Source organism: Gobius niger (assembly GCF_951799975.1).
Source record: "Gobius niger genome assembly, chromosome: 12".
NCBI classification, from domain to species: Eukaryota; Metazoa; Chordata; class Actinopteri; order Gobiiformes; family Gobiidae; genus Gobius; species Gobius niger.
Genome location: NC_136863.1, coordinates 34,642,885 through 34,668,062, shown reverse-complemented (window position 1 = coordinate 34,668,062; position 25,178 = coordinate 34,642,885). Strand labels below are relative to the sequence as shown.

At 45.4% G+C, this 25,178-nt stretch overlaps 1 protein-coding gene across 1 annotated transcript in view; it reads right to left on the bottom strand.

The window, feature by feature from the left end:
- Nucleotides 1-22,022: 22,022 nt before the first annotated feature.
- cspg4 (chondroitin sulfate proteoglycan 4) overlaps nt 22,023-25,178 on the bottom strand; it is a 130,728-nt gene continuing 127,572 nt past the window's right edge. Inside the window, exon 11 of the mRNA XM_079568230.1 lies at nt 22,023-24,544. Coding sequence (XP_079424356.1) covers nt 22,746-24,544 — 1,799 coding nt within the window. The 3' untranslated portion in view covers nt 22,023-22,745. The remainder of the gene's footprint in view (nt 24,545-25,178) is intronic.

The window sequence follows — 25,178 nt, the reverse complement described above, 5'->3', positions numbered from 1 at the left end:
ACACTCTTCAAAAGTCATTTCGTCATCATGAACATGGGAACTGCAGCCCCAACATTTATTTTGTAAACGCCTCCCTGTGTGAATTATAGCTCCAGAAGCACAGCCTGACTCGTATTGCCTCCATTGTGTAATGAAGCAGCCTGATGCGTGACAAATCAGCTCGGTAAGTTTCCTCGTGTTTTTTGTGGCCTGCGTTGGTCATTAAATGCACACACTTTCTGCTGACCTTCACATATTTGCTGCTGATTTACTGCTGGGGCTGAAAAAGCCGTAGGAACGAGGTCAGTGGAGCCTCACATTTTCCCGTTATCTCTGAGTGATTTTATGCGATCGGTGTCTGCTAGTCTGCAGCTGATAAAGAAAGACTGAGAGAGAGAGACCCAAGACTCACTGACAGAATCCAGATGTGGCAGAAGCTGCAGAGTGGGCGGAAAAAAGCACATCCAGGTAAACGACTTGACTGATCTCACACTGCAGAATCAGACACTACTAGAAAGAAAAGTAAGAACATTACTTCAGACACTGACAGCACTGTGAGCATCGAGCTGTCAGATGGTATAGGATGAATCACTGAGCCCACATGCCAGTCTGCTTTGATTTGATGAAATTACATTATGCTATAGACTCCAGAAAAACTAACTGGCTGCATCATTTTTCTCAATACTGTGTATACTGCAAAAACATGTTCGGGCTCAAACCCACAGCTGGTTTGGACCAATTGTGTTGCAACAACAACAAGCACTCTTAACACAAACTAACAACATGGTACAACCATAGACTGTAAAAATAATGGACGTCTTCTGCTCACTCCTCCCCGTTTACTATAATGACCACGGTCGAGGAGGAAGTCATGGAGGATTTACAGACTCCTCCTCCCCAGCTCTGACGAAGTATGTTCCTAAAAAGGGCATAAGGGCGGGATCTTCACTGTAGACTCCGCCCTTGTGTGACGTGTAGCTCGCGCTGCTCCAATGCTAACAGTCCGAGCCTCATTAAGTACCAGATTTCTAAAATTCTTCTTACGAAAACCAGCCTGGTTTCATAAACTGTGACTAACCCAGCGTTACCTCAGGAGGAAGATCAGCCTAGTCTAGAGTTGAAAACATTGAAACCGTTAAAGTTGTTTTTAAGGTGTCTAAACTCCAATGCTTTTCAATGGGGGCCTAGTGGCGATATGGAGGCACTACAGCAATGGCGGCTCCCACGTTCGTGGTCAAAGAGCAGAGCAGCCAGCGGCCATTGGGTACAACTTGACTAAAAATCACAAGGTGCTGCTATACAATTACAAACACAAATACCAATTTCAAAAGCTAAATATTCAGTTGCTTTAGCACTTTGTTATTTAGCAATGTTTGAATACATAATGGCAGAAGGTTGACTTTGGCTTGCACAGACACTCGCAGCTTCAGCAAATATGATATGAACACATTTAAAGTCCATTTAAAATCGGTTAATTGCAGACACAACAGCCGCAGATTCACCTCATTATAGAAACTAATGAAACAGACTGAGGGACATTTGGGAGTCACAGCTTATTCAGCGCTTGAGGAACTCTGTATCTCTGCCCAGAAGGAAGGGGCTGGAAGTGGTGGGACAGTGGACGGCCTTCATCATCTATGATCCCATAGCTGAGTCCATGCACTGATTGACCGTGTGAGTTTGTGATTTACTGCCTTGTTTTACAACTCTGCCAACACACGGCTGTGATTGGCTTAACCAACAAGGTGCATTTTCAGGCCGCAACAAGTAACCGGCTGAACATCTATCTCCTTCATAAGAATTTAAACTGGACCCTTTCCAGATTGCTATTATTGGACTATTTGAATGTAATATGAACTATTATCCGACTCCTGCCAGGTTAATGTATATATATGTATATATATGTATATACATGAATCTAAATCCTCCTGCCAGCCTGATTGTCATAGTTTATTGGTGTTTCCTCTGAGGTACAAACACATTCACACACCAGTGCGCTCATTGTGAATACATGAAATGAAGAACATTCAATGCTCATGAATGTAGCCTATAAATATGAACTTCCTCCAGTGGAAATGCCGTCATCATTTTCCAGGATTCTTTATGCCAAAAACACATTGAGGAGACCTTCGTTATGTAACCTCTGCTGCTCGAGTTAAAACAAGCCCCACCTTCCACTTGATCTTTAGAACGTGCTCCCGGGACCGATCGCTCCGCACATGTTTAGGAGCAGATAAAAGGTGCTAACGCCCCGGAGTTCACAGGTCAAATCTTCACCTGGCGCAGTGCTAAAGAGACTGTTTGGTTTGTGCGTCTGACACTCATTATGTTGAAGAGGCTGCTGTCTGTCAATAACAACAACACATTCTCGTGGTCTGGAGTCTCCACATTCTTCTGGAAAGTCCCAATAAATTGTGAGTCTGGTGCAGTTTTTGTTGTTGTTGACACGTCATTGTGACAAGAACCCAAGTCCACAGACGTCTCAACATGGCCGACGTCTTCTCTGTGACATCGGCCTCGCACCTACTGCACAGGATAGAGCTAACGTTAAGTCCAGAGTCTGTTAGTCCCATCTTTAAAACGGGCTGATGATCACATTGAAACAAGCTGCAGTGTGAAGGAGCTGCAGTGTGAAGGAGCTGCAGTGTGAAGGAGCTGCAGTGTGAAGGAGCAGTGTGAAGGAGCTGCAGTGTGAAGGAGCTGCAGTGTGAAGGAGCTGCAGTGTGAAGGAGCTGCAGTGTGAAGGAGCTGCAGTGTGAAGGAGCAGTGTGAAGGAGCTGCAGTGTGAAGGAGCTGCAGTGTGAAGGAGCTGCAGTGTGAAGGAGCTGCAGTGTGAGGGAACTGCAGTGTGAAGGAGCTGCAGTGTGAAGGAGCTGCAGTGTGAAGGAGCTGCAGTGTGAAGGAGCTGCAGTGTGAAGGAGCAGTGTGAAGGAGCTGCAGTGTGAAGGCGCAGTGTGAAGGAGCTGCAGTGTGAAGGAGCTGCAGTGTGAAGGAGCTGCAGTGTGAAGGAGCTGCAGTGTGAAGGAGCTGCAGTGTGAAGGAGCTGCAGTGTGAAGGAGCTGCAGTGTGAAGGAGCAGTGTGAAGGAGCTGCAGTGTGAAGGAGCTGCAGTGTGAAGGAGCTGCAGTGTGAAGGAGCTGCAGTGTGAAGGAGCTGCAGTGTGAAGGAGCTGCAGTGTGAAGGAGCTGCAGTGTGAAGGAGCAGTGTGAAGGAGCTGCAGTGTGAAGGAGCTGCAGTGTGAAGGAGCTGCAGTGTGAAGGAGCTGCAGTGTGAAGAAGCTGCAGTGTGAAGGAGCTGCAGTGTGAAGGAGCTGCAGTGTGAAGGAGCAGTGTGAAGGAGCAGTGTGAAGGAGCTGCAGTGTGAAGGAGCTGCAGTGTGAAGGAGCTGCAGTGTGAAGGAGCTGCAGTGTGAAGGAGCTGCAGTGTGAAGGAGCTGCAGTGTGAAGGAGCTGCAGTGTGAAGGAGCTGCAGTGTGAAGGAGCTGCAGTGTGAAGGAGCTGCAGTGTGAAGGAGCTGCAGTGTGAAGAAGCTGCAGTGTGAAGGAGCTGCAGTGTGAAGGAGCTGCAGTGTGAAGGAGCTGCAGTGTGAAGGAGCAGTGTGAAGGAGCTGCAGTGTGAAGGAGCTGCAGTGTGAAGGAGCTGCAGTGTGAAGGAGCTGCAGTGTGAAGGAGCTGCAGTGTGAAGGAGCTGCAGTGTGAAGGAGCTGCAGTGTGAAGGAGCTGCAGTGTGAAGGAGCTGCAGTGTGAGGGAGCTGCAGTGTGAAGGAGCTGCAGTGTGAAGGAGCAGTGTGAAGGAGCAGTGTGAAGGAGCTGCAGTGTGAAGGAGCTGCAGTGTGAAGGAGCTGCAGTGTGAAGGAGCAGCAGTGTGAAGGAGCTGCAGTGTGAAGGAGCTGCAGTGTGAAGGAGCTGCAGTGTGAAGGAGCTGCAGTGTGAGGGAGCTGCAGTGTGAAGGAGCTGCAGTGTGAAGGAGCTGCAGTGTGAAGGAGCAGCAGTGTGAAGGAGCTGCAGTGTGAAGGAGCAGCAGTGTGAAGGAGCTGCAGTGTGAGGGAGCAGCAGTGTGAAGGAGCTGCAGTGTGAAGGAGCTGCAGTGTGAAGGAGCTGCAGTGTGAAGGAGCTGCAGTGTGAAGGAGCAGTGTGAAGGAGCTGCAGTGTGAAGGCGCAGTGTGAAGGAGCTGCAGTGTGAAGGAGCTGCAGTGTGAAGGAGCTGCAGTGTGAAGGAGCTGCAGTGTGAAGGAGCTGCAGTGTGAAGGCGCAGTGTGAAGGAGCTGCAGTGTGAAGGAGCTGCAGTGTGAAGGAGCCTCGGCACCGCCTGAGTAATGATGTCATGTGTTCCTCACCGCAGGCCGAGGCAGGTTCAGTACGGGCTCAGGATCATATCTGTGCTCCCTGGATGCTACGTGGCTATGGTTCATTTCCAGAGAAGAGAGAGCAGAGATGGGGAAAGAACAAGATCCTCCTGATAGAGAGGGAGGGGGGGGGGAGGCTGGAGGGGGCAGGAGTTTCTGGGAACTTGAAGGTGATTTGCAGGGTCGATTAGTGACACCATGTTCAGGCAAGCAGTGGACAAATGTGTTCTTGAGAGTTATGCAGCGCCAACTACACAACCACACAGCTGGAGGACAGGGGAGCATTTACAATGGAATGTTTAAAGGGACTATACAGAGTTTAAACATGTTAAAATGAAGTATTTTCATCCTACATGTTCCTCCATGTCCTAATGTGTAGAATGAGCTCAGACCTGTTCACCACAACTGCCTCTAAGATCCTGCACTGTTAATCAGAAAGTAGTTAAGTCGGGTCTGAAGTGCCGTCATGCACAAGCTTAATATTGAAGCTGCAGTTACATGTATGACCTGAGGTGGCAGTAGTGAGTATAAAATGGCCAACTTGCATCTAGCCCCTTTAAAGGCACTGTACCCGATTTATGTCGCTTTCAAACAGCGACAAAAGAAGTCAAATTTAAAAACAAAAGGGGGGGTTTCCTTCGATATTGTAATTTGTGAAAAAATACTTTTGTGTGTATTGAATTCTAAATAATAATAATAATAATAATAATAATAATAATAATAATAATAATAATAATAATAATAATAATAATAATAATAATAATGCATTAGGCTTATATAGCAATTTTCCAGACGCTCATAGGTTTGTTGCCACATGTGATTAGCAGGCTAGTTGTTGGTTTTATTTTACTGTATCAGTGTTGCCTTGGTGACCAGACAGACGTCCCGGTGTTGAGCTCTGCGTCCCCTGTCCTGGCAGATTTCACCAGCCCCATTGTTTTGTCCCACTTTCATGCAGTCCCGTCCCGGGCGTCCCGGTTTCCTTTGAAGTCAGTATAATACAGAGACTGTTAATGTCTGTGGGAGAACAGTAGCACCAATGGGTGGAGGAGACACTCACACCCTGATGTTCACACAGCTCCTTTTGGATGCAGCTGAAACACAGCACATTACTTTCTGTGCAGGACACAGGCAGAAAACTTTGAGACGAGGTCTGTGCTCCGAGCTGTAACTGCAGTCTGTCTCTCACTTATAACCTGCTAAAATGGCCTCCTGTCCTCTCTTGCTCTCACACATCCCTGCACTATATCTAGTCTGTGACTTGGGGATGAAACAATTGTATTCACTCCTCTGGTGCGAAAAGAGGAGGAAGAAAGCATGCGCCCTGTCCCGATTTTCAGGCTGTGGAATCTGGTCACCCTAAGTATTGCTTCTTGCATGTTGGCAGCCTGCTTAGTGCTTGTAAATGCTGATGCTGACGGTGATGAAGAGGAGGTGACTGTAGGCTCTGCTGCCGGGACAGGGGGCTTTAAGTGCACAGTGTATGAATGTCTTACATATGATTGGTCGACAGGTTAACGGAGGTGTGAGCCATGGATAAAAGTAAAAACTCTACATATTTCCAGTCATCGGTTAGTATCTTCCCCTCCATCCAGCAATATTTTCCCTCGATACATATTATGTTCATGGTCTAGACTTTACTCTCTAAATGTTTTGGTCTCGCTGCTTGGTTTACGTTCTGTTTTCTGCAATAGTACAATTATGTACAATTATGGTGTGCTCCATGGCAAACCATCATCTTCTTGTTTCTTGTTTTCTTTCTCCCAGGATATGGATTTTGGCTCTGCCCTCTCCATGTGCAGTACAAAGTACCCTCCCAGGGGCTGCAGTATCCATGTATCCATGTGCAGTACAAAGTAAGTCCCCTCGGCGGCCGACACTTGCCCAGGTGCCAAAAGTGGAATTTACTTGACGTTCTGTCCTTTTGAAACCCAACTCAATCCAAGTCCAAATGCCAACACTTTATGGGGAAACATCCGGGCGTCATGGAGTCAACATTTCCTTGAGGCATTTTGAGCTTTATTTCCGAGATTTTCGGCTAATTAAATGACAGAAAAATGATGTTGCAGCCTTGACGCGCTCGACTTCTGGCACCGTTGGAGAGAAGGATCAGGTGGAAATTTGCAGTCACATCCTCGACCTGAAGGGTTCATGAGCGGCAGCCAACTCCATGTAATGCAATGAAATGTTGAAGACTAACAGGATTCAGCCATGGTTTTAGCCCGTGCAGAAGTACCAGTCTTATCTCAGGAGAGTCCAGATCCAGACCGTCTCAGGATAAGCATGAGCTCTTTTAATTCACACACGCAGTCATTATTCCAGAGCGGCAATCCTAGTTCAGGGATAAGTGATCTTTATTCTAGGCCTACAGAGGGGCAATGTGAGTGATGTCACAGCATAGTAACAGATGAGTGGCAAGTCTGCATTGTTATGACTGGACTGGACATTTTGTCATTTACTCTGCATACCCTTGTCATGCCCTATATCAAATAATTCTGATTATTTAGTGTTTATATTATTCAAAGATGTGAAAAATGGCAAAATTGTGAATTTGATGTCCCTCAATGTTATTGAGGGACTATTATTTGGACTAAAAGAAAAATCTTGAAACCTTTTCGTTACTTTCGCTGCCGATCTTGAGAGTAACTAAACTGCATTAGGATTATTGATCTGTTCAGTCAATGCTCATCAGGATCGTTTTTCATCTGCATGAGCGCCTTTTTGGGTGTGGGGTATTTTGAACGCTTTTAGCTTTGTTGCTCTGTTGTTCTCGCAAAAAAAGACCTGGAGTTGTGTGTTGAGCTGCTAGTGCATCTTTGAGTAATCTTTAGATCTTCTCCTGTGGCTAATCTTAGCATCACGACGGCATCTCCCACAAAGCTCCACCTGTGGTCCTACACATCCAGGAGCTCCACCTGTGGTCCTACACATCCAGGAGCTCCACCTGTGGTCCTACACATCCAGGAGCTCCACCTGTGGTCCTACACATCCAGGAGCTCCACCTGTGGTCCTTCACATCCAGGAGCTCCACCTGTGGTCCTACACATCCAGGAGCTCCACCTGCACCTGTGGTCCTTCACATCCAGGAGCTCCACCTGTGGTCCTACACATCCAGGAGCTCCACCTGTGGTCCTACACGTCCAGGAGCTCCACCTGTGGTCCTTCACATCCAGGAGCTCCACCTGTGGTCCTACACGTCCAGGAGCTCCACCTGTGGTCCTACACATCCAGGAGCTCCACCTGTGGTCCTACACATCCAGGAGCTCCACTGTGGTCCTACACATCCAGGAGCTCCACCTGTGGTCCTACACATCCAGGAGCTCCACCTGCGGTCCTTCACATCCAGGAGCTCCACCTGTGGTCCTACACATCCAGGAGCTCCACCTGTGGTCCTACACATCCAGGAGCTGCACATGTGGTCCTACACATCCAGGAGCTCCACCTGTGGTCCTTCACATCCAGGAGCTCCACCTGTGGTCCTACACATCCAGGAGCTCCACCTGTGGTCCTACACATCCAGGAGCTCCACCTGTGGTCCTACACATCCAGGAAACACTCTGCTCAGCTCTCGATCTTTGCAAAGCTTAACCCTGTCATTGAGGAGTGAAAACACTCGCCATGGCTCCAAGAACAAGTAGCATACTTGTTCTTTTCCTATTGCAGTCACATCCTCCAACCTAAAGGGTCGGAGGATGTATTTAAGCAGCTGTGTAGTTAACAGGTACATATATTTTGTTCAGCAGTGATAAATCAATTTTCCGTTTTCTAACCAACACATTTATTTTTATCAAAAACCTGCAAAAGCAGAATGTTTTGTTTTCAGAGTTTCTGGTAGGTTTCCACGGCTCACCAGAAAACCTACAAAACAATTGAAACTAGGAGCTCTGTCGAGGTGAAGATCTAATGCAAACCACTCATACTGCCATTCGGCCTCAAAGGTTGTAGAACTAATCTTCCACCTCATCAACATCATTTTCTGTTTGATTCATGGTTTCATTTGATTTGATACATGGTTTTAATGGTAACCAAAAGACACAAAATTCCAATAAAAGGTCTCAGTGAAGATCTGGATCCAGTTAAAGGCTTGAGCTGATGACAGACCGCAGGCTGAGGGAGCGGGGCAGGGTCTTCAAGTGTGAGGCTCATGAAAATCACATGTTTTCATGATAAATGCAGTTCCTGAGGAAATGTGAAGAGTCAAAATACCACACTGTTGTTTCACATGTCGTCACGGGCGCAAAGTCCAAACCATCACGTCTGTTATTTGTTTACAGTTTGTTTTGCAGAAAATGACACACACACATGTACAACGATCGCATTGAGATGATTGGTCAACAATGATTAAAACAAACACGGAAACATGGACAGGACTGAAACCGAACAATCAGCTTCACATGAGCACAGTCTTGTTGGGTTAGGCGTCTTTCCCAACACACAATGAAACTCAGCCCAGGACAGATCAACAGGTGATTGGCAGTGATCAGCTGAGAGTGTGAGTTAAGCTGTTAGGACTTGGAACTACAAAGACGTTTACTCTCAGGTGAGAGTAGCTGTTAATAGAGGGGAGGGACTTAGCCAAGCTCCTCCTCCCACTGGTTTTTATCTGGGCTGCGGGCTGAGCTCAGCTTGAATTCGCTGATGAAGCTTTTTGGATGAGAGGTGAAACGTTCTACACTTCAACTACTCACAAAGATGACTCAAGAACATTCACTGAAGGTGCACAACTCCTGTACGACTGAGAGCCAACACAGGCTGTACACACTGTACGAGGCTGTTCTGAGTGGTGGGCATTGAGCAAACAGCCCAGTCCAGTTGAAGACTTTGAAAACCTCTACTGCAAACGACTTAAGAGCTTACACCACAGAAACCCTTTTGTTTAACAGACAGTTCTCATCCAAACACTCACACTTGATCTGCCATAAGAGTAATGTTCCTGCACTGGCCGAAGCACTGTTGACACTTTGTTTTAGAGATTATCACTTCATCTGTTTTGTGATTGCATCATCATCCCGAGAAGCAAAAGAATCTAAACATCACAACACGATGTTCTAATCATGTTATGTTATATTTATGCAATGTTTAAAATCTGACATGCCGTCCCTTTAACTAAAGTATTTGTGCAAAGAAATGAAACAAAGCAGATCTGTGTCTCCCTGGGACACTTCCCTTTTTCCTGAAGTGTTGATGCAAATAAAAGGATCAAATCCACTCACACCCGTCGACCTCTGCACATGTGTGTCAGTGAAACATGCCGGCCTTTGTTTTCCAGCTCTTTCTGTGTCACTGCGGTTAGAATTGGAAGACTAAACAATCAACAGATATCACAGTAATCGCACCACTTCAGGCAGATCCCCTTTTCCTCAACCGCATTCCTCGTGCACCAAACACAACCTTCTTCTCGCAGACTTAATAAATATACAAATAAAGCCATAATCGCTACGTAGCTACTTTTAATGGCACGTTAAACACACTTGAGTTCCCTGTAGTTTGCCATAAATGACCACATCCCTTTTGTCACCGCTGCGATCTTTAATGTACTCTTAATAAAACAGCTGTCTGCAATTGGAAACAGGATCAAACATATCTTTCGCATTAGAACAATGGTCTATCGGGGATGACTCCGTAACAAAAGCCACATGAGGGACGCGGTGCGAGCCTGTCATGTCACGCACTTGAAGAAGTTCTTCATGATACAGAGTCATGAACATGTGCTGAAGGTGCAGACCCTGAGCTTTAATAAGGAAGTGCCAATATCCGTACATGAAACACTGTCTTTCTCAGAGGCTCCAGATTAACGGGACAGAAAGTGGAACTCAGGATGACATGAGATTTAGTGAAGCCATGGCAAGTGTTTTTACTCAATAATGAAAGGATTAGCGAGAGATCAGGAGGTAAAGAGAGCATTACCTGGATGGGCGGGACCTCAGGGAGAGCTTTTTGGATGCTGCTGACATGCTGCTCTCGCCTGGTGAGACCAGAATGATCCCCCTCTATGTCTTTTTATACAGAGGGGGATCAGTCCGGACCCTCCGCCCCCCAGTGGCGGTGTCCACAAAATCAAAACGATCCGGTGCAGTCAGGAATGGAATCGACGCAGCAGTGACCAGACGAGTCTGGTTTCAAAGATTCAAAGATTACTCAAAGATGCAAAACAATGCTCGAGGAGAACATCAAAAGAACATCTCTTTTTAAATCATAATGACCCTGAAGTTTACATACCCCCGTTCTGTGTTGCCCCAGCTTGGCAGCTCGGAGTCTTTTGTGGAGAAGGTTCTATAATCTGACGGTAAAGAGGCTCATTCCTCTCACAAACCTTTGATCAGGGTCATTTTTGGTACGTGGATGATTTTAAAAGTTCAGTTTTTTCCACCACAAATGGCTTCACACAACGACTAACTAAGAGGGAGTGGTTGTGGAAGTGTGTTATCTTTCATATTCTTTGAAAAATAGTAAAAACAAAAAAGAAAATTCTGCATCTAAAAGGTTCCCCAGTCTGTGCTTGAAAATGATTAACATGACATCTTACTATCCAGTCAGCCCTAAAATATTCATCTCAATGTAACCAAATCTGTGCTAAGCCTTTCCAAAGTCGACATTAAACCCAAGAAAACCCGAGGCAGTTGTTGTCTCTGGCTGCTTTGTGGCTCCTATTGTCAGTGTCACTTTATATCTGCGCTGACCAGACACCGTATGTAATATGTTATTGTACCAGTATGTAATATGTTATTGTACCAGTATGTAATATGTTATTGTACCAGTATGTAATATGTTATTAGTATGTAATATGTTATTGTACCCATAGCTCATGTCATTAATAGTCACTCTGGACGTCTTTAATACTAATCTCTGCATGAGTCCTGTTTTCATGCCTGTCTGTAGGAGGAGCAGACGCTGTGAGTGGATTTCCAGAAGGACTTGCCCAAAAATAACTTCCCAGCAGCTCCTGCATACCACATCTGTGCGAGCCGTGAACACTGGACACACCCCGAGCGGACCAACCCCTCTGTGCCCCGCTGTCCCACCAACCCCTCTGTGCCCCGCTGTCCCACCAACCCCTCTGTGCCCCGCTGTCCCACCAACCCCTCTGTGCCCCGCTGTCCCACCAACCCCTCTGTGCCCCGCTGTCCCACCAACCCCTCTGTGCCCCGCTGTCCCACCAACCCCTCTGTGCCCCGCTGTCCCACCAACCCCTCTGTGCCCCGCTGTCCCACCAACCCCTCTGTGCCCTGCTGTCCCACCAACCCCTCTGTGCTCCGCTGTCCCACCAACCCCCACCTCATTAGGAATACTTCTGACACTGAAGGCTGTGATTTCATTCTTCATGTCCATCCAACAATCAGGACTTGAAATAATCCCAGACTGACACTGTGTAGTTATAATGTACGAGCTGCTGCACATAAAGGAACTGCAACTGTTCTGAGACTCTGTTGTTTCGCGATCACACTTTCCATCACTGTCTGAGCAACAAAACAGTTACCAGAAAGAAACACACTCTAATATTTGGCTGTAGCCCCTTTAGTCTTCATTACAGCACACATTCACTGTGGCCATGTTTCTGTAGCTTCTGCGATGTCAAAGATCCAGAGTTCCTTTTTTCACCAAGATGTTTTATCAATGATGGCAAAGTGTGACCACTGTGCAAAGCCTCTCCGGCACATCCCAAAGATCCTCAGTGGGGTTAAGATCAGGCCCCTGCTGTGGTCAATCCATGTGATATTTTATGCTCCCTGAACCACTCTTTCACAGCGTGATCCATATTAATCCTGGCATTGTCATCTTGGAATACGCCCTTTCCATCAAGGAAGAAGAAATCCACTGATGGAATAACCTGGTCATTCAGCTGATCTCAGTCTTTGGGCTCAGAGTGACTTGCAAAATCAACTTGTTTGAGTTTTTAACAGTGTTATTGTGTTATATCCCAGGACGGTTGTGCATGTTGAATCCATCTCCCTGAGCACCACACAAACAAAATGGCCGCGCTCCGACATGTCACACAGAGTAATCGATAATAAATAAATGAAGTCCTGACACTTAGCCGTGATACATAGTTCTACATACTTTTCCAGTGTTGTTTTTGCTCTGCTGCTCTGGTCACCAACACATGTTGTATCACTGCATCATCTTTAAATCCAGGGGTGTTTTGTAGACAAGAGAAGTTATGCTGCTATGAAAACAAAGCTAAGGGGTCTGAAGAAAACAATTCATTAACATTATGCAAAATACAGAATGCTCTTGTGGCCAAAGATGTGAATTCACCTTTAAAACAAAGACTAAGACACTCCATAGGTTAGAAACATGTGAAAATGTCCTGTTTCAGGGCTACAGTATTAGTATACAGTAAACAAAGCTTCATTCATCAGGGCATATGCTGCATGAAAAGAGTCAAAATGGCAAAAGCGAAATACTTGTGCACCATTTGCAAACAAAGACCAATAACTCTGTGATTTTCATGCTGGCGTTTCCTCTTTAGTGAAAGCGGTTCCTCCTCATTCCTCTGAGTTCAAACGAGTGACATCATGAAAGCCTGAAGGCTCCACTCGGCTTCACTGCATCCTGTTTTAACACTAACAATGAAGAAACAGTAACATGGACATCTAGTCTCGTCTGGAGAGTGCCCTCTACAGGCGACAATGGGACTGGCATGTTCTAAGACATTAAAGCAAGCTTTCATTTTCATCCAACTGCATGCTGATCAATCCCATGGTGGTGTGATGAACACAGCAGCAGCAGCAGAAGAAGAACCGACCAAAGTGAACAGGATAATTCAGGATAATTCAGGTATATGTTAATGTGGGAGCTGTATAACATGGTGAAAAGTATATTATCTCCTGAATATCAAATGGTTGAGTGTTCCTTTTGGCTCAGCAGAAGCCTTGTTGGCCTAAACTGTGTGAGAACTTAATATGTCAAAGGAGATTTGAAATAGAAGTATAAAAAGTGGGCGAGGTACAAACATGGGGCGGTCCTCGGTCCCGCCCATTGCAGAAGGCCTTTACAAAGGCACACACACACGTTAACAAAGGACATATTTCCATAACAAAAAGAGCGTCTGAATCAGAGGGAGTGCTCGGCTGACCGTGGAGCAGTTCTCACAGGCGGGGAGAGTGTGAAAACATCCCCGGGACTTCACCAATCATCTGCTCCAGCGCCTCCAGCACACATCAGCCAGGAGATGCCTTCACACGCCGCCGCCGCCGCCGCCGCCGCCGCCGTCTGCTCGGCCCCGGGAGGATGCTCTGCTGAGGGTGAGGGCACGGTTATTGGGCGCATTACCACTTGGCTCCTCCAGGGGGGGACGGTTTAGCTCTGGACAATTAGCTGCACCTCATTCAGGGGTAGTGAAAGTGATGGGTGAGAACTTTTTGTTCTGTTTTAAATTAATGATTGAAGTAAAAAAAAGGAAGAAACTAATTTTAGGAAGAACTGAGTTGTATAGTTTTTTGTTTATTCTGATCGGAGCTGTTATTGTTTCGTCCATCCAACTTATTTTGGTTGAAGGTCAGTCGTGTTTGTTTCCATTCAGGCACAACAATAGTTTATTTCATTCTACTACTGGGACCTGGCAGTGTATAGATCACTAACTATATGATGTTGAAACATTTTGAAACAAGAGTTTTTCATATTTGGCCATTCAAATTAATTATAAAAATGTGTGAAATTTGTGTTATGAGAATAAGGACAAATGGCAAGTTAAAAGTGCACTATGCATTTTTTAGGTAAAAAACCCTTGATATTCGTGTGTATTTGACCTTTCAGTGACCCAGCGGCTGTAAGGGTGGTGTAAGGGTGGTGTAAGGGTGGTGTAAGGGTGGTGTAAGGGTGGTGTAAGGGTGGTGTAAGGGTGGTCAGCTTGGCATCATTGTTTACCATCCTGGCGGCTCCTGGATGATCCTTCAGCATCAATTTTATTTCAGGTTTTTAGGATTCCAGGTAGCTCTGTGGAATGGAGTGCATATGTACAGTAACAATCGGCAGTGAAAACCTAAAGAAACTATTGATCCTGGAGCTACAGGCCACTGGGATGGTAAGTTACCACCAAGCATCTGCTGGGTCACTGAAAGGTCAAATACCAATGAAAATTAACTTTCTCTTAACATACAAAGTAATGCACCTTTAAGTAAAGCCATAGAGGAGACGCTTGTATTTTGAAAGCTGTATTCTTGCAAGAGTATGCAGATAAAATCTGTATTAAAATATCTCTTGTGAGCTTCCATTCCAAATATTTGACTGGCTCTACAGCACCTGCAGATTATGCACATTTTGTCTTTCTCTAGTGTGCATGTTGAGTGGGAAAAGCTTTTACACCAAGTGCCCTCCCCACACAGTTATTCTACTATTTAACAAGATCTGTTTCCGATCTGTTTTACAGTTACTGGAAACAAACGTTTTGGAAAAAGTCAGGCCATGATGGAGGTAAAGCTTTCTCCATCACAGACCCACCAAGACCAAAGCACCTCCATGATGTCATTAAATGCACAGCTTTAATCTGGCTAATGTAACCCGGGCATCACTCAAACAAATGACATTCATATCTCTGCAGCTTTGGCCTCCAGGCGCAGATGACATTCTGACAGAGTGGTGAGCACTCAGATTTGTTTGTACGGAGCTGTGCTATGGGTTTGACTCCCATGTAAAGCCTAACAGAGCTAGTTCCCTCTAACACAGCAGAGCTCCATGGTAACGGTACATTTCCAATATTAGAACTCCTTACAGAACAAAGGACTTTAATGTACCTGCACAATGCTTCCCAGCGCCCTCCATGGAAACTATAAAGAATAATTAATGTCCTGAAAAGCCCCCGCAGAGGAATGTTTTAGGTGAGTAGTTCATTAGTGCGTTTTCCCTCCGGGCTCTAATAGAAGCCTCTGTGTCGTGTCTGTATGTAGGTCTAATTGCACGGTGTAGGCATCACACTGAGATCAGCATCTCACACACGCACAGAGCTTTAATGGACGAGAACAGGAGTGTGTGGAGTCGGGTCAGGGTGTTGCCCAGTGTTTCCCAACTACTGGACCCGGGTCCCTCAGCGGTGTGAATTGTGTCAGATTTTAAATTTGTAATAAGTTTGGTGACTTGGTTCAATAAACGGACCAAGCAGCCATCGGATTTTCTTGTCCAAGTTTTCAAAATGATTTTAGTTTGTAAAGCGAAGAATCTGGCAAGTCCGATAACATGTTTATGAGGCACAATGATGATGATTGGTTGATTGGTAAATATAATAGTAATTAATAAGAGAGGAGAAACATCCAAACTTTAACCAGCAAGTACAGTTGAGGACAGTTGAGAGCTTTTGTCTATAATAGAAACTACTCAAACTATATAGGTTGATTCTCAGTTTTCAACTTTAACATTAATTCTATCCATTGTTGGTGTTTCCTGGAGGTTTGTGCCACGATAACGACAAGAACAGACCCTCATGTTTCCTCCTGCACCTAAACTTCTGCACATACAGAAAGTATCGGGCACAAAGCCAGATGTGCTAAAAGAAACCCTGTGCTTTACCATGTACCTGATGAAGTTTATTTTTACAACCCATTAGCGTAGCTCCTGTGCACGTGCTACTGTTAGCATTAGTGGTGTTGCGTTACACAGACTGTGGCCTGGCTATTAGCCTGTTTATCTAACCTGAACTGGACCCCATTGTTGGCAGATACAGTGTGATACCATTTAAGGAAGCAGATAAAATAACACAACACTTCCTCCTCCGTGCAGCAAAAAAGTGATCTGTTCAGGTGTGCTCTTCCTGAGTGGACAGCCCTCTCTAAAGCAGGCAGCTCATATGGATTTAGAATTTAGCCGCTGTTAGCACAACTTAGACTGGTCTTAGCATAACATTAGCATGTAGCTCCCCTTCGTCGTTGTCTTTTAGCTGCTTCTTTCCTCCAGTATTTGCCTTGGCTCCTCTGAATAATTCCATAAACCCCACCAAACGGCATTATTTACCATTCATTGTTTTTATCGCTGTTCAGTTGTTCCATCCATCCATCTTCTTCCACTTGTCCGTTGCCGGGTCGTGGGGGCGGCTGTTGGAGTTGCCCAAATCACATTGCACCAGCCCCTCATGGCTCCTCCTGCAGGTGGTGGGTCCACAGAAGGACGGCCTCATGGTTCTAACCGGGCCTGTTGGTCTCATGAGGGGCTTCTGACCCGCTCTTTGTCTGACCCGTCACCTATAGGACCTGTTTGCCCTGGGAGACCCTACCAGGTGCACGACACCCCCGACAACAGAGCTCCAGGATCATTCGGGCTCAAACCCTCCACCACGTTAAGGTGGCGGTTCCTGGAGGGGCTGTTCTGTTGTTCCTTCAGTAATGTGTATTACAGGGTGCACATCTGTGGGAGCGCGGCTCACAACAACTGTGGTCCATTATTAAGCGGATCCCTCGGGGTGTACTGGGTAGAGTAGATTAGGAGTAGCTGAGTAGTAGCTAGAACCACAGTATTTATATCCTGGTGTCTGAGTGTGTTTGTAAAATGACTTTCAAATGCTACCAATATATCAGGCTTATGTGAACATAGGACTGGCAAAATGAGTGGAGCAGCTTAAGGCAAAGGCTTTATAGCACATTATAAACAATGTCCGTAACGTGGAACTGGGCGACCTCTCTGATTTGTGCAGCTGACAATCAAACTTGTTATCTTAATGTACACATTGACAAGCACTTGTTCCCTGTTTTCGCCCAGCTGCCCTTCCACCCGCCGTCCTCTGCAGCCGCCTGTTGAATGGGAAACTCTAGGCCCTTATCTCTGTAGCAGCTGTCCCCTCCCTGTACACGTGTGTGTATGTGTGAACGTCTCTTCACCCCGGGACGGACCACAAGAGCAGGACCCCAACGTGGACCCTTCCAGCAGCATCGGGACCCCTGACATATGGACCAGGAGACCCCTCTGACAGCTGTGTGAAGTGCTACATGTGTTAGCTCGGAGCCCCCGGGGAGAGGGTCGCTCCTGCCGCACTGGGAGCTGTCTGTTTCTGCTAACCGTGTTTAATGTGTCTTTATGGAAGCAGGGCGAGCCGACGGGAACGTGCATGCATTCCTCTTTTACGTCCTATGGGGGTTTGAGAAGCTTTTTAGGCTAATGACCCTGATTAGGTGCAGTTGCTGAGTCAGATTGTCGTTGTTAGACTGTGAAAAACATAGATGCAAGTGGAGGCCGGCTCCATTAAAGCATAGATGTCTCTCTCTAAGTCATTATTGGAGACAGGCTTGTTTTTCGGCCAATTCTAAATAATGGAGCCTCCAAACACTCAAAATGCCAGATTGCTAGCATGAACAAGCTTCAGTTAGCCCGTGCTGAACGCTTCTCACTTAATCCATCGCTCTTCTACAGTCTAGTATCCACCTCATGCGCTTGGTTTTCCACCAAAACTAGTCTAAAGTGACAAAAGGAAACAAACCCAGACATGACTAATTGTGGAAACTAAGTCTCAAAACCAGGCCATAGACAAACAGATCATTCTTGGTCAAAGGCCACCATAACCACATTGGCTTGAAAGTTTACCATATCAACATCCCAATCAAAGCACCAAATTGCATCTTTCTATGATTTTCTCTGGCAAATGAGGCCTGGATGCTGACTCGTGGTTTGTAGTTAAAGTGGGTTTATTGGACTCCTCCTTCCTCCCTGAAGACGAGCAATCAAAACACACAGCCCGGGAGGAGGACCATTCTTCACATGCCTCTGCAGACTCTCTCTCACTGGTTCAGAGCCACAGCTTTGTCCTTCCTGTCAACATTTGAGAGAAGAAAGACATTACGGCGTCACAATAACATCTACCGTGGCAGATCCTTGGCGTCATAAAATCTTCCTCTGTCTTACCTCCTTTTCCTGATCACTAATGCATCATTTACAGCCTGTTTGAGTTAAAGAGCTGTGTTAACCTTTGGCATAATGTTGACATTGGCCTTGGCTCTTGCTATGAAGATTCTTTTACTTGTTTTGGTTGTGATGCAATTTGATTATCACTGCACGCAACTGGAAAACGTATAACCTGTTTTGAGGCATGTTGAATGGTTCCTTATTGAAACATCTGTCGTCAGAGGTCACAATGTGCCTCTGTTGACACGCACTGTGTGTAATATGGGAAAGAGTTGGGTTGCATCATTAAATGTTTTACCTGTTTGGATTGGACATTAGAATATGGCATTGTCCTCTTTCCGTCCCTGCTGCTGGTGAAGTCTGTTAGAAGCAGCGGACGGTCATCGTGAAGGGCCATAGACTCCAGATGTTGATCAGGATGACATAGCAGGAGGATTATCTAGAGCAGCTTTTTCACATCAAGGGCCAAATCAACTTTACAAAGTAAGTAAGGGCCTTATAATTTAGCGACATACAACATTGAGGTGCGATTGAACTGACAGTCTGGAGGATCATCATTTCTATGTTTGTCAGACTCACATACTGCGATGGCTGGAATTGTTTATCTTTGTTAAGCGTCTGATGTCAGCTGGCAGTAATGATGATGATGATGTTACTCGAAGCTGGTTTTCCAAGGTTGGGTCAGTATTGTGAAAGCTGCTTGCCGGGCACCCAAACTCCAACAAGGAGCATTCATTTGATCCAAACGCATTTGTTTTCGAGGTGTAATGGCGCTCGAGATTTGCCTTCTTCATCCCTGTCAGCCCCTCCCCACATGCTTGCCTTTCACTTTGACAAAGAAGAAATCATTTGTCCATTTTTCCTGGAATACCCGGCATTCAAGACCCACCTTCCTTTTCTTAGCGATCAATCAATCATGTCAGTCACTGCCATGCGATCACAGAAAATGACATGACCCTTATCTAAACTATACTAAATATGAAAAATGCCTTGGGGGCCTGGTCAAGTGGTCTCATTGGTTCCCCACTCCAGGCCTAGACTGATCACACCCACGCAGACGCCAGAAGATGCAATGGGAATGGAACCCCAGACCCTATTGTTGTGAGTCGAGAGAGGTACGTGAAGATGCATGTTGCCTGGCCTGGGCCCACTTAGTTAATGGGTTGTGAGTTATATATATCCTACTGTGTATATAGCCTATTTTTCAGCCAGTTTGCTCAATTATACATCCTTTGATTTCTTGCAGTATCGATAGGTCATTGTTTTGAAGACCCACTGAAATAAAAAGTTGATTATTATATTATTATGTGTCTGCTGTTGCTCATGACATAAGCAGACACATGTGGAGCTGAGCCGAGCCTTATGAAAGCTGCGCCTGAGCACTAAAACAGAGCTCAGACCAAACTGAGGAGGGAGAGGAACTGGAAACAATGACAGACCAGGGAAGCTTGGAAAACGCTAAAGAACGACTCGTTAAAATGACTAGACAAGGGCGCCATCTGGTGGCCAGAGATGTGTATAACAAGAAGATCTCTGAATGACACAATATAACAGAACTTTTGTAAGAAGCAGTGAAAAGTAGCTACATAGCCATGACGTCAAGGTATCTACTTCAGGAGGACAAATATAGGAACAGGTGTTTTATATTTTCATATCGCAATGCTGGTTGATAGAGGAAGTAGGAAAATAAGGTTTAATTGTAGAGACTAGATGAGGGGTTCCTAAACCTCTCGAACTGTGAAAGCCAGAGCAACAACCTTGGACCTCCCACTGTAAAATGTAAATTACACTTATAGTTTTATTCATGTTTATTTGAATACTTTATTTTGTTATATGGCTCATTTTGTCCAAATCCTAACCCTGCATCATGTCTGGCTTGATGACGCTCGTAAAACCCTGTCATTTGCCAAATATTGCCTTTGTATCAGGTTACGAACAACCTGTGACCAAAGAAACAGAATTCAAAGGAATAACAACGATGCAGCCAATCAGATGGAGAGGATGAGTTTATTTCCATTTGTGCAGAGACAACAACCTTAAAGGCACAACGCTGCGGTTTGGATCGGCTTTCTCACTGGCTAACGGAAAGAAGGCACTTGTTTATCAATTCATGTTCTGTGTCGGGAAAATAAATAATGAGAACGGGCGATGATGGAGAGAACACTGCCGGAGATCGAGCCCACAGTTGGACACGACGGGAACAACGTAATGCGGGACTCGTAAACGTACTCAGTGCAAATGAAAAGATAATTTTTAATGCAAGAAGATGTGTGTATTTTCATTTCTTCATGACCAACAGCAGTAAAACGATGATAAGTTAAGATTATCCAGTTGGTTTGAATGATCGGACCTACAATGTGCTTAATGCTGTTACATGTAAACAATACTAAACAATGAGAAAGATATTTACGTCTGTATTTACAATAGGAACTGGTTTGTGGCTGTGGTATACCTGAAGGAAGTAGTTATTGTTTTAAAGGAGACATATCATGCAGAATTTACTTCTTTCTGTTGTGTCATTCCAACTGCTGCCTGCAGAGGGAGCTCCAGGCCAAATCCTCACCAGCCTGTGTCTTAGTTACGGCTGTCGTTTCCACACATAGACAGTATTTTCAGAATAAAATGTAAAATATTGATTCTCAGAATAGCGTTTTCCGGCCTCATTGTAATTATGCATGTTACGTCCACTTCGATATGGCTGTTTGTGGTCATTTCTCAGTTTTAGAAAAGCACTCCTCAATTTTAAGACGCTACAGAAAGATTAATACGGCAAACACATAATACTGACATTGGTACAAGAATACAGAAAAGAAACATTGTACGTGAGAACTTCATTTAAAGGAAAGGTCCAGTATCGTTTTGTGTAGAACTCTGTAACATTGTACTTCTTAGTTTTATCACACAGTTCTGTTCTTTACTTCAACTTGAGCAATAACATGTTAGAGTACTGTAGAAAATGGACAGAATGTATCTAACATAAGTGTACTATTACCCATAAATCCAAAATACTGAACGGTCCCTTTAACATTTACCATTCGAAACAAAACGTAAACAAAACAGAGACATGAATCAGAAGACGACATTGAGCATAAGTACCTGTATTCAGTTTGACCTGAAAGTATTTTACCAGGGAAAGCATGAAGAAAAAATGCTTTAAATTAATTGCTAATTGCTTGACCTTGAATCTAAAACCCAATCCATTTTGTCCAACAAAACAGAAAAGTGTCCGTATAGGACAGGATAGGCAGCTGTGTCCTTTGGGGGTCACTGCTCTCATATGGATATTTACAAGCATCTTAAAGGAAAGGGGAAATATAATTCCTACATATGATGACGATTATGTGATTAATAATCTGAGCTAAATTCAATAGTTTTATATTTACTTTAGCTTTTCAAATGAACCACCACACATTCAGTTATGTGTGCTGGTAAAAAACAAAACAGAACTGAATTTAGCCCTGAGATAAAACACGATCTGTGTAAGCTTTCAGTCATCCAGGACTGTTCCATTGTAGTACAAGTGTTTAGAGTTGAAATGAAACACATTAATAAAACGTTAGGGTTGCCCTGATATCTCTCATAGAAAGGCATTTGAAATATTTCAACAACAGATGTAAACGCTGAAGTCAGTTTATCTTTTCACGGGACAGGAACCGCCTTAGCCTGGTACTTACCGCCCCCCCTGATCAGGGAGTTAGGCTCGGGCTGGGTTTAGGGTTAGGAACGGCAAATGTGTTTTACTCACGCAGATCTTACACATAGTTTTAGAAACTAGAAGATCTTTCAAATGAGGTATCACACTAGCATATAGGCTGAGATTTAGATAATATAATTGATAACCCTACGCGTTAAAGCTAACCCTAAAATGGCAGATTAAAAAATGCATCCCGCTAACCTGACCTTTCTTCAAGATATTTAAATAAATTACATTCTGAATCAGTGAAATAAAAACATAAACAGGGGTGTGTCCAGCTTTTTTATCCCCCTGGGGTGAGCCAGGGGCACTTCATGCTGTGGTATGTGTTAGCCAAGTGCCATACTACACCACCTAGGACCAAGTTCGGTTCCCCCGTTGTTAAAAAAGTACCAAATACTATAACAGGTATCTGGACAACCCTGCTAATTCAAAACCACAGAGGCAGACTGCCCTCTTAGTACTACAGCATATTTTCTCATCATCTATTTACAAAACCTTCTGAAAGAACTAAATGCTTAAAAAACGTTTAAATCATCTAACCATCAAAAAGAGTAATGCAATAATACTGTAAGGGAAAACAGGGCACATATGAGATACTACTTTTTTGCAAACAGTAAGTTCATGTTCATGTCTTTCTTTCGTGCCCTTTGACAAAGAGGTTCGACCAAAAAAAACAAACCAACCTAAAATAAATAGCCTGGAGCCTCTACGAAAGGAAATTGTCTCTTCCTTGCCAATACGTTTCAGTGTTTGTTGCCTGAGAAAAGTCCACAGTTTTTGTTAAGAAAACAGATATTAGCAATAGCTTCAAGACGTTGTGATCTAAACTGCTGCGGCAAGAGGAAAAGTTGAATTGGAAGAGGCGGTTTTGAACTCTTGAGTGTCCATCTTGAATTGATCAAAGTCCTAGACCCAGTACTGGCTCTTTTGGGGGCTCGATGTTCGACAGTGCTGCAACAGCTCTGGATCCGCGTCTTTGGACCCCACTGTCGACATGGGGATGTTATTGGCTGCATCGGTTTTGCGGAAAGTCTCATTGCCCGCCACTTCCCCGTTTTTGGGCTTGGAAGACGCCGTCTGGACGTTGTGCTTGCCCGTTTTATTCTTACGGATCACATAGTAAGCCAAAATGGCCGCCACGAGCAGGAGGAGGAGAATGACGAGAATCGGGATTAGGATGGACCAAATGTTGCTACGTCTGGATGTAACTGGTTTCTTGTGCGTGCCCGTAGGAGCAGTGGTGGGCCACGATCCTTCACCCATCCGTGGCATCTCTTGGGTACCACCTGGCAGGCCTTTCCCAGCTGGTACCTTCAGTAAAGTGACTGGATACACCCCGGATGCATTGTACGGAGCGGTTTGGAAGGACAGGACACATTCGGCAGGGGGGACACCGTGAGAGTTCAGCAAAAACCTAGCTTCATCTTGATTAACATTGGCTTTAGATCGAGTTGGTTTGACCTCCATAGCAATGCGCCCGTTGTCGAGCTCCTGTTGGCTAAAAGAATCGACTGTTTGCCCGGCCGCGGGACCATCGGAAATGACGAATCTCGCCCCTTTCGGTTGCTGGATGACAGTAAATCTCGGGGACTTTCCTGTCTTCTTCGCCAAAGGAGTCGCATCCAAAAGCTTGCGGTCCACTCGCACTGTGGTACCTCGGGGCAGCGTGGGGTTTTCAGCGATGTTGGCCAGCGGCTGGACCGTGATGTTGAGTACGGAGGAGACGTTTGCGGCCCGACTGCGAGCTACAAAGGCCACGCTGTCCCGCGGAGACGTGGACTTGACAAAGCGGACACTGACTCGACCTTGACGGATCTGCTCTTGGGTGAACGCAGAAGTCGGTTGGCGGTCCACCATCACGGCTGCGTATTTGGGGACACTCGTGATCTTATATAGGACGTCTTCTTTGAGAGGTCCGCCGGTGGAAGCCTTCAACATCTCCTCGGTTATCAGCGTCTCGTCATCGCCTTGTTTCACTTTGATTTCTGGGGCTTTGCTGAGGACCAGCGTGTGGGCGAGCACGCCGACATGAAGCGTGTAGGCCTCCGTTTGGTGCTCCCCGTCTGTGATGTAAAACTCAAAAAACCCTTCTTGGAGGCTGCCATCACTCTGGAACCCAATTTGACCGCGATTGACCATGTCTTGTGTGAAATCCGTGGTCACGCCCATTGTCAGCAAGTCCAAAATCCTGCCGTTTCGTGCCGGCTTGGTTACTTTGAAGTGAACCTCATCTGGGGAGCTGTCTTCGTCCTGAGTGTTGAGATGCTTCTGGGTCAAAATGGTCATCGAATCTTGGAGGACCTCGAGAAGCATATCAGACGTGACCAGTTCTGGCGCGTCAGATCCTCGTCGCCGGATCGGGATGTTGAAGTTTTCTTCCAGAATCACGGATTCGGCCGGGGAGGCGGTGCCTTGGCTCGGCGTCCGGAGTCTTGCCCTGAATACGAAGCTATCAGAAGAAGCGCCAGAATCGTCATGGAGGTATTCCACAGCTCCATTGTTGACGTCTTCCTGCATGAAGTAAGGGGCGTCCCGCGGCAGGTCTTGTCCTCCGAGGGTGAGGCGGCCGTGAGAGGGGAAGCGCTTGATTTCATACACCACGTCCGCCTCTGCTCGTTTCGGTTCGGGGAGACTTGCCAGGAGATTCGAAGCGTCAAGAATAGATCTGTCAATGGGTTTTCTCTGACCCTGCACGATATCCAAACCTGAGAAGGGAAAAAGAAAAAATCTGTTGTCACTTCTCAGCAGCGTGACTTAAAATTTCATAAATGTCCCCAGCTCTGAGTCACACAAGGGCTCTTTGAGTTTCAAGCACCTAAACCCGACCTAAATTAAAACAATAACTGATCTCTAAAGTTATAGAGAAGCAAGACATAAAAGATCAAAACCACAGTTAACTTGTGTCTAAATAAAAACGTTAGTGTGTGGATTTCTCTTGCTCTCCAGTTGTGCTTTTAATGAAGCAGCTTTTGCGTTCGTGCAGTTGGCACGTCCGCGGCAGCAGATGGAGGAGGGAGTGTGAAGTTTTGGGAACTGTTGGAATCTGAGGGTGATAAATCTCTTCATGACTCTGCACTGCTTTGATAACGCAGCATAATATTATTCAGCAGGAAACACAATAGTGTTTTCAAGGATTTATGTGCATATGGTGGATAGAGAAAGGAGATGAAGGGCACCAATCAAGTGCATTATAATATACGATTATTATACTTTTACTATTATATAAGAGGCACAACTATCGACTTATTGTGAAATCATGACATGACATTTATGGACCTCTTAACCCCTGCCTTCACCAAGTGCATTTTCTCTCCGATCTTCCTATCAGCTTTATCCAAA